This window comes from Peromyscus californicus, unplaced genomic scaffold (genome assembly GCF_007827085.1).
Source record: "Peromyscus californicus insignis strain IS unplaced genomic scaffold, ASM782708v3 Scaffold_17__1_contigs__length_78620276, whole genome shotgun sequence".
NCBI classification, from domain to species: domain Eukaryota; kingdom Metazoa; phylum Chordata; class Mammalia; order Rodentia; family Cricetidae; genus Peromyscus; species Peromyscus californicus.
In genome coordinates, this window is record NW_026294469.1 from 69,155,220 (window position 1) to 69,172,617 (window position 17,398).

General features: G+C 51.4%; 1 protein-coding gene across 3 annotated transcripts in view; it reads right to left on the bottom strand.

The window, feature by feature from the left end:
- Positions 1-17,398, bottom strand: part of Nfatc1 (nuclear factor of activated T cells 1) — a 113,798-nt gene that overhangs the window by 64,853 nt on the left and 31,547 nt on the right. For all 3 annotated transcript variants that reach the window (XM_052742661.1, XM_052742663.1, XM_052742662.1), the window contains exons 3-4: positions 17,074-17,233; positions 845-1,047 (exon numbers count right to left, since the gene is read on the bottom strand). In XM_052742661.1, coding sequence (XP_052598621.1) covers positions 845-1,047; positions 17,074-17,233 — 363 coding nt within the window. The remainder of the gene's footprint in view (positions 1-844; positions 1,048-17,073; positions 17,234-17,398) is intronic.

The window sequence follows — 17,398 nt, forward strand, 5'->3', positions numbered from 1 at the left end:
CTTATCAGAGTAAACACAACGTGTTACGTGATACAGTCCCACCCCTCATCTGCACTCTCCTTCCCACGCTGGCCTCCTCACGAGTGCACCCAGCAGCCTTTGCATGTAGAGCCCAGGCTTTCATACAGCCCTTCCGCAGACATCTCTTAGCTGGAATGTCACCTCAGATCCCTGAGAGCAATATCATCAAGCCCTCCAGTCTGTGCCCAGTCTCACTTATCTGCGTTTTTTTTTTCGTTATGGCCGCCTGGATCCCTGCTTATGTATGCCGTTATCTGTTCCCAGCCTGGGGTTCCAGTACGGTGTGACTCCCACGGGAACTACCAGAACCCATGTTCTCTCTGCTCCACTAACAGTTCAGGGCTCTCAAAACTGCATAGAGCCCCCACTTAATATCATGTGATGTGTTCTCTGCTTATTAATAAATTCCTTTCTAAGCAGTCTGCGTGCCGTATGGGCTTTGCACACCGCACATGGCCACATCAGCCATGTCGGCAGCTCTGAGTGAAAACAGTCCAGAGGCCTTGCCTTCCCTCCCTTTTCAGTGTTTATCTCAACCATTCCTTGAATGAGCACTGCTGCATTCAGCAGTAAATAGGAGCTAAATGCGGGCACTGGGAACAGCACTTACAGCTCTGTGATTGAGGCAGTGCTTGTAGGTGGCACAATACATAGCAACTGAGAACCCAGAACTAAGCAAATCTGTTGTCGTAACTATCTGTAAAGTTCCTTCAGGCCTGAGCCACAGGGCTGGGGCCTGGGAGCTAGGAGCAGAGTGCTGGGTGCTGGGGCAGAGCCGGGAGCCTATCCCCTCGGGCACGCCCCCCCCCCCACCCCAGCTTACATGGCTCGCATGTTATTTTCTGGGAGCAGAGGGATCTCCAGGACTTTGGTGTTGGACAGGATGGCTTCGTGGCTGGTGGTGGAGACAGTCTTCCCTGTGATCCGGTGGACCTGGTAGAAGGCATGGGGCCGGAGCAGGCGGTCGTCTGCTGTCCCAATGAACAGCTGTAGCGTGAGCGGCTCATTTTCCAAGTAACCATGTAGCTGGCGAAGAAAAAAAGAACTCCCAGTAAGCACTACGCACATAGACTGCAGGAAAATGGCCATTTGTCAGCAGAGGAGTGCTCAAGAGGAAAGCTGTGCCCAGCGCCCAGCGCCCAGCGTCCAGTCCCTCAGCTTATTGTGATGTAATACTAGTCCTTCCTAAAATTATAAATACATAATGCAGCTGGGCATAGTGGTACACACCTTTAATCCCAGCACTTACAAGGCAGAGGCAGGCTGATCTCTCAGTTCAAAGCTAGCCAGAGTCTACATAGAGAGTGTCTGGACAGCCAGAGCTACACAGTGAGATCCTATCTCAAAAAATAAAATAAAATAGAGCCTCACTATCCTAAAGGCCCGGGGAATATAGATTAGAATTTCAACACTCCTGGCCCTCTTTTCAAACAAACACAACACATGTTCACATACATGCACCAATGTACAAATGCACACCTCATACATGCCCTTGCACATGTATAACCAGATAGGTAGTGTGCACATGGGCTCACATGCACTCCTAGAGGCAAATGTCTACACATGCACACCATCACACTCACTCCCATAAAACATTGTGTATACATCATATACAAAAATTATACACAATTAAACATGTACAATGATACACACACACACACACACACACACACACACACACACACACACACACACACACCATACTGTGTCTCGGTCATCCTTTCAGGACTGTTATATCTGTGTACCTCTCCTTCAGAAAGAGGTGACAACAAATGTCCTATCCATGCCAGTTGCGCCGCTGACCCCACGGCTGGCTAGTCAGGGGACAGAGTATCTTACAACCAGTGATAGGGCAACAGTGAAGCTGCCCATGCTCATAGCCACTATCCATCCCACCATATCTGCGTAATTCAAACCAGGCCACATAAACTAGATGCTTCTTCCGGGCCACAGGTGGGTGACCTACATTTCAGGGGACATCCATAATATGGCCCTTGTGCTAAGGAAACGGTCATCCTTCAAGAAAAACAACCAGACCCTAGAAGTGGGGTCACCCCGGGGTGTCAACTCCCCTGTCCTTCGTCCCCAGCACACCTTCCCTCCTGCAACAGCTAGTCATTAGCTCTGTGTGTCTCCAGCGCTGCACTTGGTCATCAGCTAACAAATGTCGGGACCAAGGCATTTATTTCATCCTCGGGAGACTGTGGACAAAGGGGGCCCCTTCGTGCTGTACTCCAGGGTGGGAAGATACCTCCAAGGCTCTGCACAGACGGGGGAGGGCTGTAGGACTCCGAGGCCACCAGGCCTGAGAACTGCTCGGTCCTGGAGGGTCTGCCCACTCTCCTACCCTTCTCCTGACCTCTCTTCTCACTGGACTCATTTCAAAGTCTTCGAGAAGAGCAACCACAACAGAATGACCGCAGCAGAGTTACACTGTTCTCTTTCCAGACAAGCCCCAGCCACAAGGTGAGTGAAAACACCAGTGTGACCACTCAAAGTCCTTCAGGCCAAGAGCCAAGGGCCCTACCGCCTCCACTCCAACCCACGATGAGCATTCAGGCTCGAGGCAAGGGCACCTCACAGGTGCAGGTGATATGCCTGCACAGGGTGACCCTGGTCCCAACCATAGAGGATCCCGGGATAATGTGTTAGACAGAAAGACTCACACAAGCTGAGGGAAGGCAGCCTGCAGGCACGGCTCTGGCTCCTCTGCCTCACCCCTAACAGTCTCCCCGCCAGTCATTTTATCTAGAATCTTGAGATCTGCCCGCCCCATGGGCCATGCTTCCAATGCCCCATAGTGCCTGGCTGCCCTGAAAAAAGCTTGGGTTGGATGATATATCCTGTAGGACATCAGGAGTCACCTGTGCTTGTGATGGGCTTCGAGGACTCAGTCTATGACTAGGTATGGCATCCTCTGGTCACTGTCATCCACTTTACCAGTGGCTAAGCCCACAGCCCCTCATGCAGGCCCCAAAAGAATGGCCTGGCCACAAGTGGGGCAGAAGGGCTGAGCGCTGGAACTCAGAGCCAAGAGTGACATGTAGGTGGAAACCTGAGATGAGCTGCCGGAGTACTAGGAGTTTGGTTTTAGCAACCCCAAAAAGGAGGGTGATGAACATCATCCTCCAGAAAGCACCAAGCAGTCCTTGAGGATCCTGAAGCAATGATGGTGAAGCCCTGTGGAGGAACAGACCCTACTGGAGAAAAACCTCAGCCACAAGAAACGGAGCCACGGATTCTGTGGAGGGGAAAGGGAGGTAACAGGGAAGAGAGGGGCTACAGAAGATCCCATGCTCTACCCATTTCTTGCCTTTCCAGTGTAATTCCAGCCTTATGGGCTGGTAGAGGATTGTGCCTTTCATTTTAAAACATTGGGGAAAAAAACAACGAAACCTAGAAATGGGAACCAGAAAATCGGACAGTGCAATTAGCTGCTGCTGGATTTTGATGTGGGCCTCGGGTATTGGGTTTTTACAAGGCAGTGGACCTCTCACATGTCCCTCCCGCAAAGGCCTCAGCCACTGCCTCTGGCCTGATGCATGCCGGTGGCTCATTAGGAGAGGCCCAGGCCCCATGACTTTCATTAGGTCCTGTGATCCACCACCATGTGGCACACGGCCAGTGCCAGTCCCACCTCAAGATGAAAGGCCCCGGGGACTAAGACTGTACTTCAAACAGGTACAACCCAGACCCTTAAGTTCAATTATCAGCCCACAGCCACCAGCAGCAGCAGCAGCCGCAGCAAGAAAAATGTGTTCCCCACTCACCAGAGGCTAATGGGGCAGAGGCCCGAGGCTTTGTTGCCTCAATAAGCAGAGGAGGCAGGTGGAGTAGGAGCCCCACAAAGGGCTCACCTCTGACAGCTGGAAGGAGAGCATACTGCTTCCACATGGAGGCTGGTAGACCTGCACATGGGCTTGGGGGGACCCCTGTCCTTCTCCAGCTGAACCGACACGAGGTGATAGTCATTGCCCACTTTGAGAAGGCAAAAGTGAGAGGAGCCCATCTCAGGGCTGACCCTGCACCCCATCTTTTTTCTTCAGCAAATCCTTCTGCTTTCCCAACTCAAAGCCCTGTGAGGCAGGTGGGGACAACTTTCTGTGAGCCTACAAACTCCCCCAGCCCAAGAGACTTCTCAGTACCGACATGCAAGGTTTAGACTTGAGAGTAAGAAGTGGCCCAGAGAGCTCTGTGCCCATCCCATTTCTGTGTCCACAGCACAGCTCAGTCTGCAGGAACCATCCCTCCACAGCGTGTTAGCAAAACATGCAGACCCTCCTCTGATTCCCCTAAAGGGGAAGGAACGATTTCTGAATTTGAGTTCCCAGAAAAGAACCCTGTCAGAAGGCCCATTGCTGACCAGTGTTCAGGACAGAGGCCTGAACAGCAAGCTGAGGGCCAGGGACGGGGTCTGGAGACATAAGGAAGTCTGGGGGCTGAGAACACCAGTCCTCTATGACAAATCACCGTGCAGGACAGCGCAGGATAAAGAGCTCACTGCAGACTGTATGGTGGAGAGGCGGATCAAAGCAGCCCACCGGTCCCTATGACTGACACCACGCAGATGCCACAACTGTGGAGACAGGAATGTTTGCTGCGAAGATGGGTGAGGATGGCTGTGGTATGTACTTGATCAGCCACTCCCTGACACCAGTAGGTGGCTCCAAGGGAAACTCTGCCTCCCCAGACCTCTGGGCAGAATTACAAGCCCCTCTGATTAATGTTTAAAATTAATGCTGGTCCTGTGACAAGCCCTGGATGTATTCAGCACAGCCAACAGAGACTCTGACCATCACTTGGGGGGGTGGGGTTTATGAGTGTCAACCGTGTATGAGACAGTCTGTGTGGTGGTGGTGGTGGTGTTTCTGTTTGCACATACATACTCACAGACATGTATTTTATACACTGGGTCAGGTTGGAAAGATTTCTCTTTGGGCTTGGCTCAGGAGCTGTGGGCCAAACATCTGTTTCTATTTTGTCATGGAGTCACAGTATCCATGAACTCAATCACTTCTGACAGATTCACTGACTACCTGTGCGGATATTTTCAGGCAGGCTATGAACCAAGGGCACATACACGTGAGTGTGGAGGGTGCCTGCAACCACAGGTCCTCAGTCATCCTGGGATAACAACACAGTGGAAATCCTTGATGAAGTCTGGTGGAGCCAAAGAGTACAGGGAATTTCCCCCCAGACTCCCTAATTTGCTGTGGGCCTGGCTGACTGAATGAATACTATGTAGAGTCTTCCATCCAAGGTCATCAGCACAGAAAGCTACCTCTGCCACCCTTGGGCCAGAGTGGTCACGCCTAGCACTGTCTAGATCTGCAGGAACAGAGTGTGGAGCACAGAAATCAGTCCCTGCAAACAGTGCCCAGAAGGGTTAGCAACCCAGGTTGGTTGGTCCAGGCCCCTCAACACCTGGGAGCCAGGCCCTCGCCTCTTGCAGTGTGATGAACCAACTAAGAAACCATTACTCTATGTTGGACTAGAGTAGTTTTGCAATATGACGCATTGAAAAATAAATAAATAAAAAGAAGAAATCCAGAGACAAGTTGTGCCAGTTAGTATTCTATCTCGTGAAATACAACACATACACACACACACACACACACACACACACACACACACACACACACACATAAAGGAATCTATGACCAAAACCTTCTTGGTGAGCCATCCTCAGAGTGGCCCAAGGCTCTAGCCCAGCCTGGTTTGGGTCAGATGACTTTAAAATGACAACTGAAAATTCCCCCGGGATCCCTGCTACACCAAGCTTCTTAAGGGATGTAAGGCAGTGAACACAGTATAATTTTATCCTTTAGAAACATGCCATTTCAGTGAAAATAGGAATATTTAAGGCTTAACCTGGGAGGTAAATATCTATTATTTAAAGCATGAAGTTCACTTTAAGAAAAGAAAATCTAAGCTACTTCACACATCCCACTGCATGGACCTTCTGCCTCTGGCTTCTCACAGTGTCTGTCAGAACAACATTTATAAAGTTACCTGTCAAACCGAAGCCTCCTCGGTTCCCCGCTAAACGAAACAAAATGCATTATTCCATTTGCAAGGCGTAAGCACTCCTCAGTTTCCTGCGCATTAAAATGTTTGTTTTTAGCTTGTGTGCCACCTCAGCACTTACCCAGGGGAGTGACAGGCCAACAGACTGATGGAGGACAAATTTATTCAGTGCTGGAGCCGGGCCAGCATGCACACCTTCATACCTGGTGGACGATCTGAATTAACAGCGCCAATTAACTGATGAAAATGGTCTGCCTTTCAGCCAATCACGGTTACTAAGCAAAGGACATTGTCATGTGACATTCTTCCACCAAAGACATAATGTGCGCTTGAAACAATCAACTTCAAGGGAAATTTGCATTTAAGACCCCGAGTAACATTAGCATGCCACCATGTCCCAGAAGACGAGAGAAATCACTTCACAAATTGGTCTCACTTTCCCTCCTTCTGGTGCTGGGGCTCGCACCCAGGGTGGGTTTCACTATTTTTTAAACCCAATTCCCTCTACTTGGTTAATTAAGAGTTCGTGTTGTAGTCACATTATCTCAGATTGTTTTCAGCCCCAATTTCCTCATTACAAACGCCACTGCCAGGAGACGGGAAGTTTCTGTTATTGGAAGTTCTATTTCCCTCTCCTGGAGACTGCAGAGCACTGGTCTCCTAGCAGGGCACAGAGGCATCCTGGGAATTCACCACTGCCCTGGAGGCCTCGATGCACGCACAGGAGCTGGGTCTGACCCATCTTCCTGCCCCACAACTTGAGAGGGTAGGAGCCAAATGTCACTCCAGTGAGGTGGGGGCTACCCCACCAGCTTTAGCTAGAGGCACAGACCCTGGGGAGCTGCTGCTCTTTAGCATGGGTGACCCCCTTATAGAACAACCAGCATGGGGACATCACCAGCTGTTTGTCACTCCAGATGCCACCATGTGCCTGACTGGGAGGAAAGAAATGACCAGCGACCTCACAGACACCCAGTAGTAGAATTAAAGCTCAACTTCCGAGCCAGGCTGTGTGCTGCAGGCCTATCACCCCAGCCCTCGGGAAGCTGAGGCAGAAGGATCACACATTCAAAGCCAGCTTGGGCAGCTCAATGAGATGGCTATTTCAAAATTAAAAGTTAAAAGGGAGATTAGGAGTGTAGGTCGGTGGTAAAAGAGTCTGCCTAGCAAATACTGCAAAAACAAAACAAAACCAAAAACAACTTCACCCACTCAGCAGCATCTGGACGGATGCCAGACACTGTTGTCTGTTCTGCATAACTAGGTGAGGCCCTTGACACTATTAGGCACTCGCTGCCTGAGCTCCTGTGTCCCAGCAAATGGGCTTCAGGACATCAGGCCCCAGGGCTTCCCCACGAGGCAGGCACAGGGCAGAGCTTCTGGGCACAGCTCCCTAGCACAGAAGGTCAAGTGTGTGGCACCCACAGAATCTGTGCTAGTGACCAGCTCTGTCTGCAAAGAAAACATCCCCTGGCTTTCAGGGTGTTACAAGTATGCATGTGTGTGTGTGTGTGTGTGTGTGTGTGTGTGTGTGTGTGTGTGTGCATGCACTGATATATGTGATATGTGTGCACCTGTTTGTGTATGTCTGTGCATGTGTTTATACATGTATGAACATATAAGCAGGTGTGAATATGACCTAAATGGGATTGTGTACATGTGTTTGTTATGAGTGTGTGTGTGTGTGTGTGTGTGTGTGTGTGTGTTGCACATTTGACCCTGAATTGTATGAGCACACATGCGTTTCAGAGCCTGTGCATTTGCTTCGTGAATGTATGCCTGGGTGAGCAAGCACGGGTTTATGGAAACGTGTGCACTTGGTTTTACGTGTGCACGTATGTGTCATGAGCCCACAGCAGTACTCAATTTATACCATGTAATTCTGAGGACTTCTCCTATGAGGACAATGATCGCACTAAAGATCAAAACCGTATTTATAAACACAGACAAAATGAGGCCACAGTCGTTCCCCAGATCCTGAGGGATAGTGGCCAGTATACACATGGCTTCTTCCAGAAGCAGCCCACAGCTGAGAGCAGCACACGGAAGCCGTGAGAGGCTGCACGTAGCTCCTTCAGGTCTTTTCATGTACGAACTTTCTCTACCTTTCTGAGAAGGCAAAAAATTTAAAAACAAAATAAGAACCAAAATGGGTGTATCCATGTAAATATTTCAAGGGCATGAATGCCAGAGACCACACACACGGGTAATGCCTGCTGGGCCCTCACTGAGAACCATGCATGCCACACCTTCATGGGGCCTTGATTTCCATTGGTGAAGTCTCCCCACCTTGCTAAGGGCCTGAGGCTGTTCCAGGCCTCTAATAATCTGTTGTCTAATTTACTTAAAAATGTCTCAGGGCTGTGGGTGTAGCCAAGTGGTAGCATGCCTGCCTAGAATACCCAAGAACCCAAGCTTCATCTCCAATACAGCGAACCATCTCCATCTGGAGAAAGCCTGGTGTTCCTAAGCACCGATGAAGACGCACGTGCTTTCGATGGGAGCAGTGGACTCAAGCATGCCTTCCCTTCCTTACAGAGGCCTGTGAATCCAACCTCCTACTTCCCAGGGCCTGTCCCCTCCCCTGGTACAGTTTCTCCCACAAAAGGTCCTGGTGTAGGTTCTCAAGGAGGAAACCACACTCCACAGCTTTCAGAAATGGACAGTGAGCTTCATGGCTCTCCTGCAGCTTGAACTGAGCAGGTGCTTGGCCTGTCAGGTTTTAGAACCCAGGCTTCCGGTCTTCATCTGGGAAGCTTGCGTACCCCTGTGTGTGTGCAGATTCTTGAAGTGCCCTCAGTCCTGAGGTCACTTTCTTATAGGGTCCTGCAAAGTGAGCTTTGGCTCCATCCTAGGAATTAATTCACTCACAAATTTCGTGTTTCCTCTCCTGTGCTGAAGAAGACTGGGGACAGACAGGAGGTGGAGTATGGGAATGTGGCAGGTCAAGGAAAAACCAGTTTCCTGACTTTTTTCCTGAGCCTCAGACCTCCATCAGATGTGAATTCTATGACCCGTGAGGCAGGACCCACAGAACAGCTCGGAGTGGACATCTGAAGCATGCTGTTCACAACCACAGCCAGGATGCACCTGGGTGTGGATCTTCGGCCTGTTCCTTAGGGAGGCCTCCAGCTCAGCTTCTCTGCTCTTCCCCCAATGGCCGCCCTCCTGCCTTGCATGCTGACTCAGGAGAGCGGGAGCCCCACCCCACCCCCTTATTGGAAACCTCCCTTACTTGAAGGTTCCTTGGATAGAAGTGGGTGGGATCCTCCTTCAAGATCTGGGTATCAAGCAGATCTTGTGGGAATTTTAAACCAAGGCCATGTGACTGAATCAGGGTCCATTTGTGCTGCACAAGACCAATGGGACTACTGTGCAGGACTGATTGCCGCCTCTCCTGAGGGGTTGAAAGGGGCCGGGGAGAAAGACAGGCATCAACTCAGGCAACGTGCCGGCGGGAGAGACCTCACCACCCTTCTCTCAGCTCCTGCAAAGAAGGTTTATAAGTGCCCACAGCGCCTCAGTGTCCTCAGGAACTGCCATCATGGCCAGGAATCACAGCCCAATCAGCCCCATGCACATCAGCCTGGATCACCTCTGTGTTAAGTGTGGCACGCAGCATCCCTAAGGCTGGCCCTGCAGATGGCAGCCTTCACCTACTCTCTGTCCACCCAAATCCAAGGAAAGAGGCACCCAAAGCCAGCAGATTCCTCTTGCAAAGCTGGCAAGCAGGTAAAGAAACTCCCAACACAGGCTCCTCCCTCAGCACCTCAGAGGCCACAATAGACTCAGGAAGCAGCCACCTGTACACCCTCCTGGGAATCATCCAGGCTCTACAATGACATGCTAGGCTAGTGCTTACCTTGTACACAGGGCAGAGGCCCCTCAGGAGAAGCCACCTATACCATGCCATGCAGTGTGTTACAACATGCTACCATGGTGATACCAGACCCAGACATGCAAGGAAATCTCAGAAAATATGGCTGCTGCCCTGAACCCCAATCCCTCTACCTTGCAGAATCCAGCCTGTGGCAGCTAGCATTCTGGTGAGTTTTGCTGTTTACAGTGTGGATAGTATGACTCAGTGGCCATGCATTAAGCATCCATGGGGCATATGTAAGAGAATCTAACCCTTGCCATTAAACTATTAGAGCCTCGAGAATGCTGAGGGAGGATGCAGAGCTGGAAATGTGATATGAACGACTGAAGATACTCAAAATTCATCAAGGCTTCTCAGGGCACTGATACCATGTTGCCATCCCAGATCCCACATGTTAACACTAGGGGGATACTGGCTCTCAATCTGTTCCTTCTCTCATCCTTGGGGTCCATGCTGAGGACATCTATCCACATGACCAGTGAGGTCCTAACTGTGTGCCTGCCTAGGCAAGGCCTGCAGCCATCCGTGCCGATGCAGAGCAAACTACCTCCATCCACACAGGAAGGAATCCAGTGTTCTTCCGGGTGGCAAAAACAAGGCCACTAGGCCAGGGCAGGCACTCAACAATAGTCCCTCTCCACCCCCACCTCCCATGGTGGCCTGAGTCGGGACTGTCAAAGGACAGACTCAGAGAGAAAGTGCCAGTCCTTCCCAGACTCCCGAGAGAATGCTGGCTACAGCTGCAGCTTCGCACCCACTATTTGTATCTCCTTCACATCTAAACAGCTGCCCGTGGGTAGACTGTGACATTTGTGGTGCCTCTGGGTCCTCGGGGCCAAGGAAAGCCACAGAGTCACCAGGAAGAGGGTCCATGCGCGGCCAGGAGCCAGCTCGAGATGTGCCCCTTCCTGCTGTCACTGTTGCTAGAGGTGTCAGTTCCTGTTTTGTCTCCATTCCCACGGTCCTCATCTCACCTGCACCCAAGGATGGTGTCTGAGACCCTGGGGGAGAGGAGGGGCTTGACTAGACCTGTCTCATCTGGACCCTAACCCAGAATGACCTCTGCTGGCATGTAACTAGAGGACCATCTACAGGCTATGTGCCCAAGACGTCATCATTTAAACTCTCCCTAGCCTGGATCAAAGAAGCCACGGCTCTCAAGTCAGCTTTGGGGGCTTGGTGGCAGGCCTGGAGGCTCCTTGTTTCGGGGGGAGGGTTCTGCTTGTAGCCCTGCCTTGCCTTTGCTCCCGGGCACACATGGTACCCTCACTGCTTCCCACTCTGCTGGATGGTAAGGGTCTGAAGTGAGCTCACAAGCGGATGCTGAGAGCCCATGTGAAGCCCCCGCCTTGAGTACATTGGTGGAACTAAACCGAGGCCAGACAGTTTTTTTTTTCAAGTCCACTACTGTAGACTGAGGAAGCAGACAGGGCCACCTCCACTCCACTGTCACACTGGTATGAGAGCTGTCCCCAGATGTCTTCCCAGTACAACAACTCATCTCTCATCACCAATTGTCTGTCCACTCTTAGCTTTGCCACTGGGAGCTCGTATAGTAAGCAAAGCTGCAGTGTGCTCAGGAGGGATTCTTATGAAACTCCTGTGTTTGCTGAACAATGGACATGGTGCTGAGTACATGTGCGGAAGGGAGAGGCACTATCTAGGTGACCAGGAGAGTCAGCCTGTGCATGGTGGGCAGGAACCGGAGAGTCAGCCTGTGCATGGTGAGCAGGGACCGGAGAGTCAGCCTGTGCATGGTGGGCAGGGACCGGAGAGTCACCCTGTGCATGGTGAGCAGGGACAGGAGAGTCAGCCTGTGCATGGTGAGCAGGGGCAGGAGAGTCAGCCTGTGCATGGTGAGCAGGGACTGGAGAGTCAGCCTGTGCATGGTGAGCAGGGACTGGAGAGTCAGCCTGTGCATGGTGAGCAGGGACTGGAGAGTCAGCCTGTGCATGGTGGGCAGGGACCGGAGAGTCACCCTGTGCATGGTGAGCAGGGACAGGAGAGTCAGCCTGTGCATGGTGAGCAGGGATGAGAGGGGAGAGAGGGGAGAGAGGGGAGAGAGGGGAGAGAGGGGAGAGAGGGGAGAGAGGGGAGAGAGGGGAGAGAGGGGAGAGAGGGGAGAGAGGGGAGAGACTCTCCCGTCCATGGTCCATGGTGAGCAGGGACGGGAGAGTCAGCCTGTGCATGGTGGGCAGGGATAGGAGAGTGTTTGCACTGAAATGTCCTGAAAGGAGAGAGGACTCCGTGCACTGTCCAGGCTGACCCATAAAAAATTAATCCAGACCACGCAGGCTGGCTGGCTCTGTGTAGACCAGGGCCAGTGTGTTTCTGCTCTGGGGTCAGGGCTGCAGTTAGACCTCTGTGATATGCATGTTTTAACAGCTTGCTGCTCCAGGCAGAGTGAAGTGCTGCATTATTCCCCCTGTGCCCACCCCCCTGCTGCTCTGATCAGCACCTAGCAAACCCCTCACTGGCCCTTGAAGGACCCTGGCTCTCTGTTAGCCTCCGGGTGTGTGTATTCCAGAGGAGAGGCCTAGGAGACTGGGGGAAGCAGGCTCACACATGACAGAGCATCCCAGGCCACTAAACCAAATGATAAGGTACCTTGTGACCACAGGTCAGACGCCCCTCACAAACCCACTTCCCATAATATTTTTACCACTCTAAACCTCCCCTGGGACTTGAGGGAAGACACCACCAGGAAAGAAAAGTAATTATAACAACAGCCTGGCGCGAAGACAATTTTAACAACCGGAGAAATGCAAGTCATCTCCTAGTGGATGTCCTTAGCTGTCAAATGTCTTGTATGATACAAAAAGCATCTGCCACGAATCTATATGGGGGAGGGGGCAAGCTAAGTGACCTCTGAAGGGTCCCTGAGGCCATGAGACCCCACTGGCCTCTGCCTGGCCCCTGTGTCTGAGCACAAGCCAATGCTTATCATGGCTTCCTCTACGACTCTGCCCCAGTTCCTTTAGATTCTCAAGTCCCTGTTGTCTGTGCCCTGAGAGTATATGACTTATATCCACACTGAGTCCAGTGTCACCTGTCTGGACCACGGTCTGCGTCTCTTTGATCTGAATCCTTCATGGCCAGGCAGGGGCCATGCTGGTCACTGTCCTAAATGGCAAGTCCCGTGCTGCAAACCTAAATGTTAGGAACTGACCAGCTTCTGAGTGTTCATATTTCAGTGGCCTATTAATTATTCAAGCCGAGCGGGCTTGTGTGTGATGTGCAGATGCTATCAGGCAAGTCATCTGGTGATTGGTAAACAGAGCTGGATGATGTGACCCCTAGGGTGGGAGATGATCTTCAGACCCCACGATGCGCGGCAGTGGGGGCCCCTAAAGGTAGGAACCCATAAGGCCATAGTTCACTCTAGGCCAAGCTAGACATCCACTGCCTCACTTCTGGAGAATTTGGATCCTCAGCCACTTCTGTCAATGGTGGCCAAGACCCAACAGACATGGAGACCTGAAAGCCAGAGGCCAGATCAAGGTCAGGAGGGTCCTTGCTGGATAGGATGATGCTCAATAATGACGTCTTACTTTGGAGAGCTGGAGAGGCAGATGCCTCTACCTTAGAGTATTTGAGACATCTGTTTCATAGTCAAGGAAAATTTCGGCCTTTTCTCACTGGTTACAGTGTGGCATTGGAAACAAGACCACAGCACACTGTAGGCAGATGTAGGAGCTCCTGTCTTGGTAACTAGTAGAAGACAGTGGTAACTAGAGGGAGGGGAAGGGAGCCACCATGTCACCAAGGACATCCCCCACAGACTTTGCACAAAACATATCCACTGCAAGGTGGCTCTTGAACTGGTCCTGGGAGCTGCCAGGAAAGCCGATAGGTAAGCCCTTACCAGCCCCTCCTTGAGTCCAGAATAACCTGTGGCTGCCCATTCTGATTCAGCATGACGTTTTTTTAGATAACATCAGATTATGAAGCCAGTGTTTTTGAAGACTGGGTAGCTTGGTGATCACTGAATGGCTAGTGGGAGCCTGTGGCCATTTTGGATACTTAGATCGTGGTATGAAAAAAGACATCCATGGACAAAAGCAGATGTGACACCCTCCTGGTGGGGGACAATGAGCCCTGAGAAGAGAGCAGTGACCAAAATGCAAGTCTGTGTCAGAGGGAGAGTCCTAAGCCTCCCACCGGAGCGCCGATTGTTCAGGCAGGTCCTTCACAGACACTGGCCTCTCCACTGAAAGCAAAGTTAGGCCGGATGCAGCTGCCTTTTCTGAAATGCATGACCTTTGACTCCACCAGTACGCCTGAGTCTGGTCTTCGTGGTCCCCGGACAACACATCCAAGGAAGAGGATCACTGACCCGACGCCTCTTTCTGGACCCTGGGTCTGAGGGGCACGTCTTCCTCCCTTTTACAGTTCCCCTCCTGAGCACCACTAGGGTTTTCCGTCCTGCAGATTGCTGCTGTCTTTATGGACAGACTTCTGGAGACATAGAGGAAACCATGGTGCCGGATCCACTACAGGGACCGTGCTGAGGAAATGGGAGCTTCTAGGAGCTCATGAGTCAGGTGGAAGGCCTGAACAGTCAGGGACGCAGCAGACACTACTGGCCACAAAATGGCTTGCGCAGTGGCTGCACAGCGGATATGTGGGCTGGTCCATGGCCCCACCCAGACTGCTGTGTAATGTGCCCACCTCTGAGAGCCGGAAGGTCAGACGGCAGGGCTGGTGGCACTGAAGGGCGTGTCAAAACAACCCAGAAGCCTGGGGTAGAACCTTGTGGTTACGGTGCTTTCATGGCAACGAAGAGAATCTTCTATTTTTGTGTGTTTCATAATTACGTGCAAATTCTATTTTTACCTAATTTGTGGTCCATCAGCCAAAAAAAGAAAACAAATACCCTAAAATACCCTCTTTTTAGCTGTTTACCTCACACACTGGCATAGGTGTGAGCTTACTTGGTGAGAATATTCCAGAAAACTCCTTGGGTTCCTAATTTCTCACAATGAGACGCGAGACAGAACCCAGCATTTTTGGTTAGGGGTTGTTTTTCTTTGCCTTTCAATGCTGTTGAGGAAGGGGGTAGCTGTTCTGTGGAAGCAGAGCCAGCCTGACCTGGTTTTACCACCTTCCCTTAACACCACTTTAAATAATTCAGAGGGTGCTTCTTAAACGCTGTTTTAAATTTCACCATTCCTCAGAAATGCCTCAATTTCCTGGATATCATCTGCACTGAGAGAAAAATGTTGCCCCGTGCCCAAGATGCCTGGAGCCTGGTTCTCCAGGGGCAGCATGTCAGCTCGGCACCTGACACACAGGTAACGAGTATCAGAGGCTGACAGACAACAAATTCCCCCAAACACAAGGGCTCCCCATACTCCTGGCTTTATCTCCCCAAAGCAGCTGAGATTCTTACAACCACCATCAGCCCAAACCCAAAAAGGCGCAGACTTGTATCCACAGCTTCATCATTCTGATGAAGGCACAGTATTTGCACCCCCCTCCCCCGGCTCTCGCCCAGAGCCCCTTGCCTATATGATCCAAGTAAGTGGAGGAGCTTGGCCATTATCTCTCCACTTACCTTCCTGCCTTTCTTTAACGGACTTATTTCCTCCCTTATTAAAACCTGTTCCATTCAGCAATAATGCACTTTCATTCAGTGAAGACCACAGCAGGAAAGGAGAGGTAAATACCTGTAGTTACCCTGCACAGCTGAGGGCCAGCTCTACCTGACTTCCACCTGGGAAGGTAGAAACTTAAAATGTCAAGCTGGCTGCTGCGTACCGATGTCTCCTGCATTTTATCACATCAAGCCGCTAACAAAGTAGGTATTAATTGGCATCAGGCACGCGGGCCACAAATATCGCCTTTAATATCACCCACAAGCCCCGCTAAAGTGCTTCATTTCTGCACCTCGCCTGGCCCATTCCATGGGGCTGATTGCTGCGTTGGCAAACAGCCATTTGTCTCCAGCGCCTCCTGCCTTTGCCAGCTTTTTATTTACGTAAATGGAATAAAATAAAAGTACCTGGCTCCCTGCTGAGTACCCCTTCCAGTTTGCATCAGTCCTGAAAATAACAGGGTTGGGCACCTGGGTTTATGATGTTGGGGTACTGGGGTAAAGAGCTCTCTATGTCACCATGTGACCAGAGCCAGGCAGAGAACAAGCATTCCTTGGTGCCACTTAAAACAGTCATGTCTTGGGGTCTAAAGCGCACAAGGGGACAGGTGTGGCACAAGGAAGTAGGGACCACCTCATACAGCCCATTGGGATGTCACACTGATGTCCAGTTGGAGAAGTGGCAAGCTGGATCTGTGATGTTGCTGGGCCCCCTAGTTTCCAATGTGCCTCCGGGCCAGCATGGGTGAGCATTGTATCTCCCCTCTAAGCGAGTATTTTTCCTTCCCCAAAGTTCTATAGGCGTGACTGTGCCCATCTCAGCCACCTTCCCCTCGGAACTCCGGCTCGCCACCTGCTCTCTCAGACCCTACCCCTAACACCTCCAGGCAGGCTCACAAGCATAGGCTACCCACCAATTCCATGTGTGTGGTGTGGGTGGAGAGTGTGCATCTGCTCCAGGGGTGCAGAGTTTGGAAAGAGAAGAACGGAGCTGCAGAACAGCTGGTGCAATGCAGCCAGACCTGCAAGTAATTCTGTTTGGGGTGAGCCTTTAGAACCATTGCGGATGTGATGAAAAGCACTGTATGGCACCCACGGACAGCTCCTGACTCACCACGGTCCTGCTTAGCGTCTTCCCTTTAACTCTATGCTAGTGTGAAAGTGATACCCAATCAGAAAAACTACACTTGGAATTTCGTGTAGTGCTCAGCCGGCCCCTCTGTGAAGAGAGGAGTGGCTGACATTCTGCCTATGTGGGACCTGTGCGAAGATGCATGGTCAGTGAGGTATAGTGAATGTATTTTGACTTTTGGCATTTTTCAGTTTATCAAGGGTTCATTGGGACATAGCCTTACTGAAGATAAGGAGCATCCCTACGCAGAAGGAAATGAGATATGCAAGTAGCCAACGTCTAACTAACTGGCTCTGAGGAGACTGTGTTTAAAGCTTGAGGAAGGTCCCCAACTGCAGGTGCAAAACTGTTTTAGACTGGGAAATGCCAAGGTATGGGCAGGTATGGGCTATTGGCAGGTCACAGAAGACGCCATACCTGCACGACGGGGTGTCCTCCAGCTGAGGCCTTCACAGCCCCCCGGCTGCCTTCTGTCTCATAGTGAGCCCTGTGGTGAGACTTGGGCTGCACCTCGATCCGAAGCTCATACGGACCGGAGTGGGATGGCAGCTGCCAGTCGAGGGCGGGTAAAGACGGGCTGCAAAGGAACAGAGGAGCTTTAAGTGCAGGTAGACACCAAGACACAGTTGTCCGTGCTGTACCTGAGTCACTGTCAGCCGAGCAGCCCTCAGCCCTCACAGCTGCTGTCAGACGGAATACCCTCAGCGTCATCCTGATGGCGGAGGAAAGTCTCCATAAGGCC